Below are 14,268 nucleotides of genomic sequence, written 5' to 3'. Positions count from 1 at the left end.
ACGCTGCGTTGGCGTTGGCGTCGCCGTCGAAGCTAATTAAACTCGCTTCCTTATCAAACGCACGCCCAAATGATTGCCACCCACCGGGAGGTGTCTCGTTTTCGAGGGGCTCAAAAGAGTTCTAGACTTAGGGGGTTCGGGTGGGGGAGAGCCTTCCCCTTGAAAGTCGGACGTGGTAATTGGACTGTGATGTTTCCTGGTGCTTTTCCAATTTGGAAACTCTACATTGGCCTGTGCTGATTAACGGTGCGAGGCTTCATTAATATGTATGATTAGAGTTCAAGTAAACGGAGCCAACTAAAACAAAGGAAGCCCTTTATTCGGTATAGGGAATATTTTGTTATGCCAATGCTGTGGTTGTAAAATCCTGCGAAGTTAAACATTTAATTAACTAAGATTTAGTGGTCTCTACCATTTGAGCTTAAAGCTATTTTCTAAAGCTTGAGAAAATATTTCTTATCAGTTAAAATGGAAACAATTCTTTATGAGGCTTGATACATTGTAATTTTTAAGCGTTTTACGGTGATAAAATTGTAATTATCTATTCGTTGGAAAGTATGCAAAAGGAGCCCTACCATGGCGTTCTTGCTCGTTCGAAAAAAATATACATTTTTGAATACATGTCTAGCTGCCACTGTGTTAAAATGCAAGAGTACAAGAGTGCTAAACTAAAAGACTTTGTTTTTATTAAATCATAAAGACATTGGCCCATTTATTTCTCTCCATTTCGAAACATAGTAGAGAAAAACGGAAAGAGCTTTTGAGCAAGCAGGCGAATGCTTTCCTAGTAGACATCTAGGTTTATACTACGTTTTTTATCCGTTCGATGGAACAAGGAAGCCAAACCATCTGAACTAATAAAAGGAATTTATGGTTCCTTCCGGCAACTTAACCGAAGGAAAATAAAACGACAGAGTGCTGCAGGACTTTCGAGAAAATCCTTGGATTTACAATGCAGTACCAATGAGCAGTGCTCAAAACATTGATGAAATTTAAATTGATCGACGCAGCATGCACGTTGATGACTCAAGTGGGTTTGTGTCCCTCCTCGCCAAAGGCCTTTAAGTCCTTTGGAGATCCGACCCCCTCTTCATCCATCTGACTCCCTTGCGGGTTCACATGTGCAACTTGCGTTCGTGCATAAATAAATAGCCCCGTGACCATGGACATGCAACTGTGCATGCCACGGGGCTCTTAATGCAATATTTATGGCCTGGTTATTACGCAGACCACATGTTTGGCAATGCCGTGGTTGCGACGACGGCCAGAACATAAAACACGTCCGAAATTAAATGCAAATACTTGGCAACCAAGAGGCATTGAATCGCATCAATCGCTTTGAGTGTCAAAGTAGCACATTCGTCAGCTAACTGGGCATTTACTGCAAGTTGCAACTGTAATTTCCGCTATTGATGCAATTCCTGCATCTGACCTGGGCTCAAATTGGAACCGACCACTTGCATTTTTCCAATCGCAACCGCTATCCCGATGCCAATTCCTATCCGAGTGGACTGCTTGTCCGGAATAATTGGCAGCCATTGAAAGTGGACTGGTATTTGGTTTTGTGTACGAGCTTCGGCGAAATGAGACTGGTAATTAACCCGAAATTCCCTTTCACCCGCCGTATGCGACTACAATGGCTTTCAAAGACATTTTCAATTTGGCCCTCTCGAGCAAATATTTGCGCACAAATCAAATGCTCGACTATGCTGTAAAGTGGGCGGGACGAGCCAAGGATGACAAGTTTCATGAACTCAATGGCTTATATCCATGGAGCTCTTGCGAATATTCCCCTTATTCCCCTTCAATTTGCCCCCTGATTTTATCGCATTTACGCAGTGCCAATCGCAGTGGCAGAACGCCCCCAGTTCGCATTTTTATGGTCCTGCATCCACAGCTTCCGCCATCGACTTTCACTTCATTGTTGCACACTGCGTATACGTGACATGTGGTGGCCCTGCTGTCGCAGCTACTTTGTTATCGTTCAGTTCAGTTCAGTTCAGCTCAGCTCAGCTCAACTGGGGCTGCCTCTGGGGTAAGCCAATGCTGGCATAATGTTGAAAAATAGTATTCGTCCCAATTTGGGGGTTCCTCTCGCTCCTGCTCCCGGTCTCCTCCTGCTCTGGTTTCCTGCTAACAAATAAGGTAAACAGACGACCCTTACTAATTCTTGTTGCTCGCCTGTGTGCCGGGCTCATACCTTTTGTGGCTGCCGCAGGACATGACTTGGGCTCCTGGCTGTATGGCATTGTTAGTGAGATTTGCATTCGGACACTGGCAGAAAGAAGGTGCAAGTAATTGGGGTACTCGGGAAAACAGGTCTCCAAAACTACGCATCCTGTGGTTTATTTTTGTATTTCCAGCTTGCGTTATTCTCAGTGCACCTTTTGCCGGATGTGTGGCCCTCTCAAATATTTACATTTTGGCATATGTAAGCCATGTTGTGGTTGACTGTAGTCAAAAAGATGCTTAACCACATTCCAGCCTTGTGGCATGCCAAATGCAAATATAAATTATTTTCCGCTCAAAGGCATTTGCCAAGGAAATTAGGCCAATCGAAACTATCTGAATAACCCGCCTGGTTTACCTGAAAGCCTTTCCAATTAATTATCCAGTCCCCAGAGTCCTGTCAATCCATCCAAGTGCGCGGGAACATGCGACACGGCCACAATGATGCATTGCAATGCCTAAGCCCGCCATTACGTTCTAATGGCATCCTCCATATACTCGTAAGTAAAGGAGAAACAAAGAACTACTTAGCCCACGGGAGAACTTGGCTTAATGCCCCACTCTGCGGCAAAGCCAGAGCACTTAACTACGCCAGGGGCCAAAATACTAGCCATGTGTTTTCGGATTCTTGGGAAAAGATGTCTCTGGGCTCAGGCATCATTAAACGTTAATTGAAATTTTAATTAAATATTTTCCTCAATGACAGGGGAAATCCTTCTCGAATTTTTGCACATCATTTTGGCAACCCATTAAAAGAACAGAAGAGTACGGAACAGACGTATTGATTCCTTTAACAGAAGGAAACCTACCTCCCAGATGAGTCGAAAGTCCTGCTGCTCCACCCGCAGCAGCTCGCAGGTGGTCTTCGTCACAACGGTGCTGTCCCGCGGCAAGTCGTGCAGTACGGACTCCCCGAATGTGGCACCCACGCCCAGGTTGCACAGAGTAACTGCGCTCTGCAAATAAATATGGGAAGAATATCAAGTTAGACTGCGCTCAGGTTGGGCTTAAAGTATTCTAGATTTAGTAACAGGTAGAGTAGAAGGAAAAATCTGAAATAATAGTTTTCTTAAGGAGAAAAGAAGGAACCGACTCAAAATAAAAACTTTTGTTAATGAATCTCTCTTAATATATTCTATATTGAAATAATGTTGAAATGCATTTGATGTAATGTTCTACTCATTTAATGAATTGTCTTCTTGTACTCGTACACTTACTACTTTATCAACTAAATGGTTCAACAATCATGCTTCTTTTATCGAAATAATAGTTTTAAGTTGTTTAGTTTAATAGCAGTTCTCTATCAATGCTATTTACCACCACCTATGAGTACCTATGAGAACAGAGGCTTCAGTGAGGGTATCCGAAAGTCGGAGTTCAATGACACCCTCCTAGAAACATCTCTGCAGATGAAGCACTCTGTGGGGGCTTGGCTGCTCCAGTCTTGGGCTTATCTTTTGCTGGCATCTTACACAATTAACGCAAATGGCCGCAATTTGCTCGTGGTGGCACAGACAAACATTTGCTTACAACTCTGTAATCGCTTCATTGTCGCATTTTCCGCAAAACCACGGACACTGAAGCACCACAGCGCCCAAATGGAAACCAGGAAATGGGACCGAGGAGGATATGCAGCACTTTTCACTGCCTCGGAGGCAACAAACGCGGATTGGAGCTGTCTAACCGCAACATTGCAATGACATTCTAAATTAGCCAGCCGCGCTTGCATCAGACTGTTTGTGTTCCCACCAGACTTCCCGGAGTTCTGGGCCACAATTCGCGCTGCTTGGTACTTGAGAGCCCTAGGGCTTCGCAGACCCGTTTCAATGGCACCCGAGAATCGGAGAACACGGGAATCTTGGTCGTGCCGTGTAATTGGCTTAACAAGACTTGCGAGCGACCGCAGAAATTGTTAAACTCGCATTACCCGACACATGGATGCACAGTTATTAAGGGCCACGGCGACCATAAAATATACTTTAATTAATTCCCGGTCTGTGTAATTACGACACTGCTGTTGTGGCACCTTTCTTTTGGCCAACTTCACTCGCTTTTCTGCTGATTTATTGCGGCTTTTTGTTTTTCCCGCGTCCAAGCTGAATTTGATTGCTTTCTAATTTATTGCAGCACTAAAGTTGACCCACAGACGCAGAAAGAGACGGCTTGAGGCGAGCGGAAAGGGATAGAGCGGAATGAAAAGCAGCCAACGGACCAAATTTTGTCAACCAGCATTTCCCGGTCGCAATTTCCTGGAGCCGGGGAGAACTGAATTGAATTTACGCTCAAACAATAACATTTGGAAAGCTGCCCAGCTTTGTGAGTTTGCCAGTTTTGAAAAGGCTCTGTGGGCGTTTGCCTAAGCTTATTTTTATTTAACGTGCTGAAGATTGAGTTTAAAATAAGAAGTGTAAAACAGCTCTACATTTATCGTTCTGCCTACTTTCGCAGTCACCAGGGCTAGCCTAGTCAGTCAATGGCATCTGTTACATGAACTTGTGTGAATTACATACAAATTTCAGTCGATTGGCAATTGTTTTATTAAGCGGAGTTTAAAATCGAACGCAATATCATTTTAATTTATATTACGTGGGTAAATATTAATAGAAAATCAGTATTCTCTAAAAGTCTCATAGCATTTAACTGCGTTTTCTGGATTGCAGAAAGCAGAAAAACCGTAACCATACCTTGTGACAAAGCCACGATGACTTTGGTCATGGGTTTGGATTGTTGCAGTGGAACTCAGTTGGTTCTCAACATAACATGATTGATTTATCAGAATAAAAACTTTATTTCCTCTCGAAATATCAATACCATGAACCAAGGGATTATTTTATTGTGTGATAACTGACTCTTTAAAAATAAATCTCAGTCAATAACCCAATATTCAACAAACTGAGAACATGTCCAAGCAATTGGACTTTAATGATGACGACATTGAGAAAACTGATTTAAAGCTGTTTGTAAATTTGTATGCTCTATAAAGCCTCGTACTACTGTAGTAATGGCTGAAAATACAAAGATTAACGGAAGTGTGTTCTGTGCTCAGATTTCACTCTTTTGAGGATCGTCTGGGATATTACAAATAAAACGTTTCCCCATCGCTGGGGACATACGGTTATTGCCAACTTATATCTACGGATGATATGGAGGCAAAAACACCATTATTGCACGGTGGTATCAACTGTTGGGATGGCTTTGGTATCTATAGCCGTGTGTGAGCACGTACTTTTTCTCGTTTCGTTTTCGCCGTTGAGGTTTTATATAAATGCGGGGTTGCAATGCAATGTTTTACCTTTGCATAATGTCGCGTTGATTGCTCCACGTTATACGTACAACTGCGACGAAATAGCATTTTCCCTCCGCTCACTGGAGCCGCCACTGGAACTCAGTTTGTGGATTTTGGACACTCGGGCAGTTTTGCATATTCAAATCCAGCTGAGCGACATTTGAAAATATAAACAGCCCACAAAAACAACGTAAAAGGCAACACGTTACCCGGAATAAATGGAATTGTTGATGGTTTGGCGTGGTCTGTTGGCCGCTGCTGCTTTTGATTGCAGGTTGTGGACGTGAGCTCAAAATAGCGACCTCCCGCTAACTAGGCTAAAAAGCAAGCTCGCGCTGCCAAAAATATGGCCAGCATTCCAGACCCACAAGCTCCACAGCTGCCATTGATAAACGACTTGGACGCGTGTCACTTCGGGCCTCGATTAGCCAATCTTTTAGCCAGCTTCCCAGCCAGTTTCAGTTTCAGTACTCGAGCCTTTCCAACCGCGCGACGTCGACTCGCACAGCGAACTGAAATCGAAGTAGAGGCCAACTGACGGCGGCAACTGATCAGCGGCTGGAAGTCAGCGGAACTGGCAGAGACTCTGTTGCATGTGGCCGGCTTTTTGTGCAACGCGATGTTGCAAGTTGCTCGAGTGTGGCCAACATCAACAGCAACACCTGCAAAGTCAGCAGCAAGATACAATGGCGGGTAAATGGCACGTTCTGTGTTGTGACAGCTCAATTGACCATCTATGTCCCATAACTGACTGCCAAATATTAGTTATCAGAAAAGGAATCCGAGAATGGGGGTGATTTGTGTTACGGGGATTGGCAGATATCGTCATTTCTCACATTGGTAGGTAGGATCTTCATATGAATTTTTAGCGTAGCTCAACAATTAATTATCTTAACTTCTACGAAAAAAACCGTGAATCTTTAATTTCATTAATTTCCTGGGATAATTGCAACTCTACAATTACACACAAGTAAAAATAACCAATGTTATAATTTCATTGGAAGTTTGAAGCATGCAAAACAAGCAAACTTAACTTAAGTGATATAATTGCATTCGAGGGTATCAAAAAGTCGGTGTGCAGCTGCCTCACATCCCGATACGGTGGCATACAAAAGCAGCCTTTGGTGACGTTTGGTGCATGCAATTAATCCGCGCAAGAGTTCCGGGCACAGACCGTGGCCATGTCCATGTGCATATCCATGTCGGCGGACATGCTCGTATCCATACCCACAGCTAAAGCAATAGCGATAGCGATAGTGGCGGTGAAACCTAAGCCCTGTCCCTGGCCATGCCACATGCACCCACAGCATTGTTTTTTGGCCGAATGTCCAGTATCCCACGTCCAGTCGACTTTTTGTTTACTGGCGCGCTTGAAAAACTTTTTACGGACACATGAGCACGCTTCCGTCCGTCGCAGTTGCAATTGCTGATGCTGCTTGTGCTGCAACATTTGATGCTGCTGCAGTTTGTCTCGCATTGCAGCACTCGGGCCAATTCAGTTGGGCAAACAAGGATGTGGACTTAAGTTTGGGCGATGGCGATGCGAGCGACTAACGCTGATGGTGCTCGGACTAATGGAATTTGAGATGAGATGTGGCTGGTTGGGAATTGAAAGTTTGCGGGCTAACCAACCTTAAAGTTGTGGCTTTAAACAGTAGAAATACTTCATAGCATGGGTTGAACAACCTTGACACTTTTATTTCAGTTGTGCTTTATCTTTATGTCGGTGGTTTTGCACTTGTTTTTTTGTATAGCCGCACTTGTTTCTGGCTAGTAATTAAATTTAGTTCGCCCTCCCACAGCGAAGGTAGGGCTAAGTGCCAGACCAAGTCAAATATTGCTCGCACTGCTCACAAGCATCGAGCGTTGGATGCCCAGGCAGCGTGTATCCGCCAGATACAAGTACCACATATTTTATCCACATATTCGGCCGTTTGAATAAATCACTGACTGTGTTGTTTGGCCAATTAATTATGATAATTAGGTCATCAGTTATTAATTGGCAAATATTCACTTGTTTGTGGTTTTTAATACGCCTATAAGTTTATAAAGAATGTTTATAACCGGATGATGAGCTAATGGCCATAAGAGTGTATATAATTAGTTCTATAAAAGTAAATGTTGTGTTCCTATACCCGTTAGAGCCACGCCCATTACACCGCGCAATTTACACGACCCTGATTTTCCCAGCTTTATCCACTTGCCTCAATTTCCACGCGTTGCATGCGGCGCTGACGTTAGATAAACATTTCCCTACCTGCATAGTTTAAAGAAGATGGGATAATATTATTCCGTAGGGGCATAAAATACATTTTAAATGAGTGTTCTACTTTCTGCGTAACACGACAGCCGAATATAAAAAAAAACAAAAGATAGAATGCTATAGTCGAGTGCCCAGACTATAAGATACCCATTACTCAGCTAGTGGAAGTGCGAACGAGAAATTTCAACATTATCCGAAATATCGGTAGAAATTGGGATAAAAAAAAAAAAATTAAAACAAAATCAAGAGAGAACGGTATAGTTGACTTTCCCGACTATCTGATATCCGTTACTCAGATGGTGAAAGTGCGCAGGAAAGTCTTCAACACTAACAGTTTTTGCGGTTTGTGGGCGTTTAAGTGGGCGTGGCAAAAAGTTTTTTGGCAAATCGATAGAATTTTACAAGACTAATACAAAAATGAAAAAATATCAAAACATTTTTCAAAAGTGTGGGCGTGGCAGCTTTGGGCGGTTTGTGGGCGTGGTAAAAAGTTTTTTGGCAAACCGATAGGAATTAAGGAGACTAACACAAAAATGAAAAAATATCCAAACATTTTTCAAAAGTGTGGGCGTGGCAGTTTTAGGCGGTTTGTGGGCGTTAGATTGGGCTGGCAACATGAATCGAATTCTATGTCTCTGGAGTCTGCATGCTGAATCTCAACTTTCTAGCTTTTATAGTTCCTGAGATCTCGACGTTCATACGGACGGACAGACGGGCAGACGGACGGACAGACGGACATGACCAGATCAACTCGGCTATTGATCCTGATCAAGAATATTTATACTTTATGTGGTCGGAAACGCTTCCTTCTGCCTGTTACATACTTTTCAACGAATCAACCCTTTTACTCTACGAGTAACCGGTATAACAAGAGAGAACGCTATAGCTGACTTTCCCGTCTATCTGATACCCGTTACTCAGGTGGTTGAAGTGCAAAGGAGGTTTTTGGCGCTTTGTGGGCGTTAGAGTGGGCGTGGCAAAAGAATTTTTGGCAAATCGAGAGAAATTTACAGGACTAACAAAAATATGAAAAAATATCAACATTTTCAAAAGTGTGGTTTTGGGCGGTCTGTGGGCGTTATATTGGGCGTAAAGTTTTGTGGCAAATCGACAGATATTTACAAGACGAACTAAAATGTGAAAAATATCTAAACATTTTTCAAAAGTGTGGGTGTGGCAGTTTGGCAAAAAGTTGTTTTGCAAATCGGTAGAAATTTACAAGGCTAATGAAAAAATATTAAAACATTTTTAAAAGTGTGGGCGTGACCATTTGGGGCGTTAAAGTAATGGGTATAAAAATCTATTATATACATATATATAATACATATTATATATATATACATATATATATATGCATATAGACAAGGAGTGTTCACTTGCTTTACTTCTTTAATCGTTCGTCAATGCTGGATACATTTCTTATGTGCAGGAAATTTCTTCCATTTTAAACGATTATATGTAAGTTCAATACTCGTAGTACCCAAATTGCCAAAAATAAATTAGGCGTCAGGAAAAACTTGATGGACTGGTTACCATCATAGACCATTAAAAAATTTAAAATAAGAAAAATACTACCACGCTTGCCATGGAGGATTATAACTTTTGCTGAATAAACCAAGAGTCAAGTGCTAACAACTATAGTTCTTGTTCAGGATCACTAGTCCAGACGATCTTGTCCGTCTGTCCGTTCGTTTGCATGAACGTCGGGATCTCGGAAACCATGAAAGCTAGAGAACTAATACTTTACAACGGCTATTTAATATTTGCTTAGACTGCAGTGTTCTATCTTTGGCTTGTTATACCCGTTACTCGTAGAGTATACTAGATTCGTTGAAAAGTATGTAACAGGTAGAAGGAAGCGACCATATAAAGTATTATATTCTTGATCAGGATCAATAGCGAAGAAGAAATATATGATAAGTGGTCAAATTGATCAACCTCTGTAAAAGTAATCTCATAGTCTAGAAGAGGCATTGACAATCGTGAACTGTTCGACGTGGTAGAGTTATTATTTCTTTTCTACAGACATACATACTGTTTAATAAGGTAGGGCTTACCTCAATTAGCCGACTCGTGTTGCATGCTTCAGCGCCATATTTTAATTTGGGGTTTTTGCTGCCACGGTTGAGCAACCTAACGAGTGTGGCATGAGGTATGCAAAACATTGGAGCGTCTGGGAATAGTAATTAATTTCGCTCAGCTATTCAAAGGAAAGTCATTGACTTTAACATTAAAACAAGAGAGAATGCTATAACCGAGTACCCCGACTATCTAATACCCGTTACTCAGCTAGTGGAAGTGCCAAGGATATAACATTAATCTACAAACTTGCGCTGCGTCAATGTCATAGAACTCGTATACTTAGTCTCAACTCTAAAGCTTCCATAGTTCCTAAGATCTCGACGTTCATACAGACAGACGGACGGACAGACAGGCATGGCCAGATCGATTCTTGATCTTGATCAAGAATATATATACTTTATATGGTCAGAAACACTTCCTTCTGCCTGTTACATACTTTTCAACGAATCTAGTATACCCTTTTCCTTTACGAGTGACTGGTATAACTAGTGAGGTAGTTATTCGCGTGGCAAGTTGCAACTTTTACCAAATGCAATTTATGAACCTGCTAATCTGATGGGAACAACATTCGTCTGAGTGCATCTAATAGCAAGTCCATTACACCTTATAAACATGAGTGAGGGCTTTATCACAGGCCAATAAGTGAATATGGCTGAAGAGGTAATTTACAAATTACATATGTAACAACGAATTGTATTTAATAAATGAACAGTCTTACAAAACCAAAGTCTAATTAAATTGTACATCACTTTCGCTTTCAATCCTAAGCTATGTATATGGGCACAAAGAAAGTGGAGCTTAGATGCGCTCCATTCGCAAGTAGATGCCCCCAACGGTACCCAAAACTATGGACATGGGGCTATACTTCAGTGGGATCTCTGTCTTGTCGCAGACGGATATCCTGAACCGGCTGATGATCTGAGCCAGACCGATGCGGGCTTGCATTTGGCCAAACCGCATCCCGATGCAGTTCCGCGGTCCGTCGCCGAAGGGCAGCCACTCCACGGACTCGCGGGCGGCCACTTTCTCCGTCGAGAAGCGCTCGGGATCGAAGGCCTCAGGATTCGGATAAAGATCCTCATCGCGGTGGTAGGCACAAGCGGGGATTATGACCTGAGTGCCCTTCTCAATCAAAAACTTTTCGTGGCCCGGCACTACGTAGTCGTTAAGGGCCTTCCGTTCGAGGTGGGGCACCAAGGTGTAGAGCCTCAGGGTTTCTAAATATAGATATTGGGTAAAACCAGTTAGAATCTCTGTTGGGGCTGTGTTTCAGAAATAACACCTACCTGAGATGACCTGGTTCAAGTAGCTCATGGCCTTGATGGAGTCATATGTTAGTTGCCCCTCGTGCTCCTCCAGCACCGTTTGGATCTCGTTTCTCAGCCTGTCCTGGATGCCCTGACTCTGGGCCAATTCATACAGGCAGTAACTCATAGTCGAGGAGGAGGTCTCAAAGCCGGCCACATAGAATACAAACACCTGGGCGGCCAGTTCCCCGATGTTCATGCCCTCGATCACCTCACCGTTGTCCAGGGTGGCGCGCCCTTTCTGCTTCAGCTCGATCAGCAGGTTCATGAAGTCATTCCTCTTGAAGTTTTCCCGCTCCCTGAGGGCAATCGTGTCGTTGACAAGGCGCATGAAGAACTGGTGGACGTCCTCTGGCATCATGCGCATTCTCAGCCTGCTGGCCAGCTTGGGAAAGCTGAACATGAACATGGTAAGCAGTTTCCCGTGACGCATCTCGGTGAACACCTTCTGTCCCATGGTGCGGAAATCGCTGACAGGGGTTCGCAGGGTGTTGCACTCAATGCCGAAGGCACAGGTGCCAATCACATCGGTGGTGTACCTGGCCATAAGCTCCTTGATCTCGAGCACAGCTCCGTTCTGGGCGGCGGGCACCTGCTCCGTGATGACCTTGACGAACTCCTCGGACACCTTGATCACCGTGGGGAACATGAACTTCATCTTGCCCGAGGTGAACGTGGGCGTCAGCCGCTGACGCATATCTTTCCACTTCTTTCCGTCCAGGTTGAACAGGTGCTGCGTGAGCGGGTCGTCGCGCCCGTTGTGGAACTGGCCGCGATCGGCGAAGTTCGAGAAGTCCTTGATAAGGATGTTCTTGGCTAGCTGGGTGTCCACGATGAAGGCGGCCGGCTTGTGCAGGAAGTAAAAGCCCACGAAGGGATTGCCGCTCTTTCGGTACTTGTTGTAATAGTCGTAGAAGAAGTCGTGCATTACCCGGTTCTTCCGGAACCCGACCATGTTGCCATACAGTGGGTGCGGTGCATCATGTGGCACTCCGCGGCGACTCCAGTAGTTGAAGTTGCGGTGGTACAAGTAGGCCAAAAGCGAAGAGATCGCGAGTAGAAGGTATATTAAAACAAACATGTTGCGCAGCTAATCCCCGTTTCGCATTCGTCGTGCTCGACCTACGACGATTTACTGATCACCACAAAATGTTCGGGCACTTTTTATAAGGTTCCCTGCGACGCACAGGCACGACAGCATACATGCTTGTTAGCTACACTTTCCTATCACCATGACTTGGCTATTTTTTAGCTGGTAGTCATGATTACAGACTCGGCGATAATAACAGGCACTTTTCTAACCGATTTAAGAGCAATTTCAAAGAGATACTCAATCGCTTCTCTTGACTAATGCTTGCGGATCAAAATATAAACAACTGATAACGAGATTGTTGTTAAACAAACCGGTTGGTGCTCCCGTAAAGAATGTTCTATCAGGTTTACTTACTCATGTATGTATAAACTGGGCAGGGGTGGCAGAGTTAGAGGTAACGATCAAAGTTTTTTATACAAAACTTAATATATTTATTGGGACCTCTCGATTTGCGGAAAACGATTAAAATCGCTGTATTACTATACAAAACGGTGGAATATGGTAATTTAAAGGAGATTCAAACATAGTAGATGTGCATATACAAGTCTTGTATTACAAGACGATCCCATCTGTAACTGAAGGTAAAACTGTTAACGGTATGGGTATCTGATTATTTATTAGAAACAAAGCAAAGATAAATACAATTTTTAAAGTTTTATTCTTATCATCATTGATTTAAGAGACAATATTGTTTTCGGTGCATGAAAACTAAAAGTCAGTGACAATATGGCCCGTAGATAAATTCAGATATAGTAATGGGCACGGCGATAACACAATCTGTGATAACAATCAGTTAGCCGGGAGAACTAAGATCTCTTTCTAAAATATATTTTATCGTTCACTTGACGCTTCAAATATAAACAGTAGATAACGATATTGTTTTTGAACTGGTGTGGGTGGTTTAAAATATTGTATTCTCATCGGGTCTTATTGCTCATTAAAATGCAAAGCAACAGCGTGCTGTAAAATTATATTAGGTATTTCTTGTAGTTTATATTTGCAGTGTAGTAAAATGGTCAGGGAACACATAATCCGAAAACTATGGGACTAATTTGATTTTGCAGTAAGCTAGGTAAATCTTAAATATCCTAAGTAATGGCAAGTAACTTTTATTCGGCAGATCATTTTGGTTTCTTTTTCACGAAACATTTGTAATGCAGCTAATTTGATTAAAAAACTAATTAAATGCGAGTCTAGCAGTGTTGCATCATAATTTAAAAAAGAAAACCAAATACTCTCAACTATTCAACTGTGTTGTAAATACATCAACAGAATTTTGTTTGAGCATTTTTATATATACAATTTTTGATAGTTGAAAATATTTTTTTCAAATATTTAACAATGAGATTGGGTTTTGTTTAATCTCACCACCCGACAGAAAGTTCCTAAAAAATGTCAGCAACTTCCTGTATTTGATACTTAAAAGAACAATAATTTTAAGAACAGGATATGTGAAAGCAAAACCGTCGTCATTATATTATTTCCGTTCCCCATCTTTTGCTTACCCTAGTTTTGAGATAAAAGAAGGTAAGCTTTGCGCTTACAAAAGGAGGTAGTTGACACTGATCTCTGTGTTTAAGGGCTGATAAAGGCCAAAAGTTAATTAAATTACATTTTTATAATGGTAGCTTATCCAAATTACCCCGGTCCCATAATTGTGTGTGCTTAACGCCCCGTTTAGTCGTTCCCCGAGTCGGGTTCTGAAAGGGTATAAGCCGATTACGATGTGCATTTGTGCACATCCCCACATTTGTGGGGAATCCCCTTAGATTGTCGGTTACGAACGCGGGAACACTAAGCGATTATGGTTGACTAATTTTATCCAATTCGAGGGGCCAAGGCAATATTGACCTTGTGCCTTACTTATCACAAGTTGCTCGAATTATTGGAACAGCCCTAGGGCGAGACAGAATCCTTGTCTGGAAGTGTCCTTGGCTGCCTTTGTCTTGAGCTGTGCGTGTTTCTGTGGCTTAGAGGCGCAACACTTTTAAGTATGTCCCACTATGAC

The 14,268-nt window shown here is 42.7% G+C and overlaps 2 protein-coding genes across 4 annotated transcripts in view; both read right to left on the bottom strand.

The window, feature by feature from the left end:
• LOC122611896 (rap guanine nucleotide exchange factor 4) overlaps window positions 1-14,268 on the bottom strand; it is a 38,081-nt gene that overhangs the window by 8,174 nt on the left and 15,639 nt on the right. For 2 of the 3 annotated variants that reach the window (XM_043785282.1, XM_043785285.1), the window contains one exon: window positions 3,039-3,185. In XM_043785282.1, the coding sequence (XP_043641217.1) occupies window positions 3,039-3,185 (147 nt within the window). Of the gene's footprint in view, window positions 1-3,038; window positions 3,186-5,521; window positions 5,597-14,268 lie in introns of those variants that run through there. The other variant, XM_043785284.1, reaches the window with a different exon arrangement.
• LOC122611897 (cytochrome P450 6a2) lies at window positions 10,557-12,290 on the bottom strand. The gene is made up of 2 exons (XM_043785287.1): window positions 11,147-12,290; window positions 10,557-11,077 (listed from the first exon to the last, which is right to left on the bottom strand). The coding sequence occupies exons 1-2, from the start codon at window positions 12,246-12,248 to the stop codon at window positions 10,659-10,661; spliced, it is 1,521 nt and encodes a 506-aa protein (XP_043641222.1). The 5' UTR covers window positions 12,249-12,290; the 3' UTR covers window positions 10,557-10,658.

The sequence above is a fragment of the Drosophila teissieri genome, chromosome 2L (assembly GCF_016746235.2).
Source record: "Drosophila teissieri strain GT53w chromosome 2L, Prin_Dtei_1.1, whole genome shotgun sequence".
NCBI lineage: Eukaryota > Metazoa > Arthropoda > Insecta > Diptera > Drosophilidae > Drosophila > Drosophila teissieri.
This window is presented reverse-complemented; position numbering and strand designations above follow the sequence as displayed.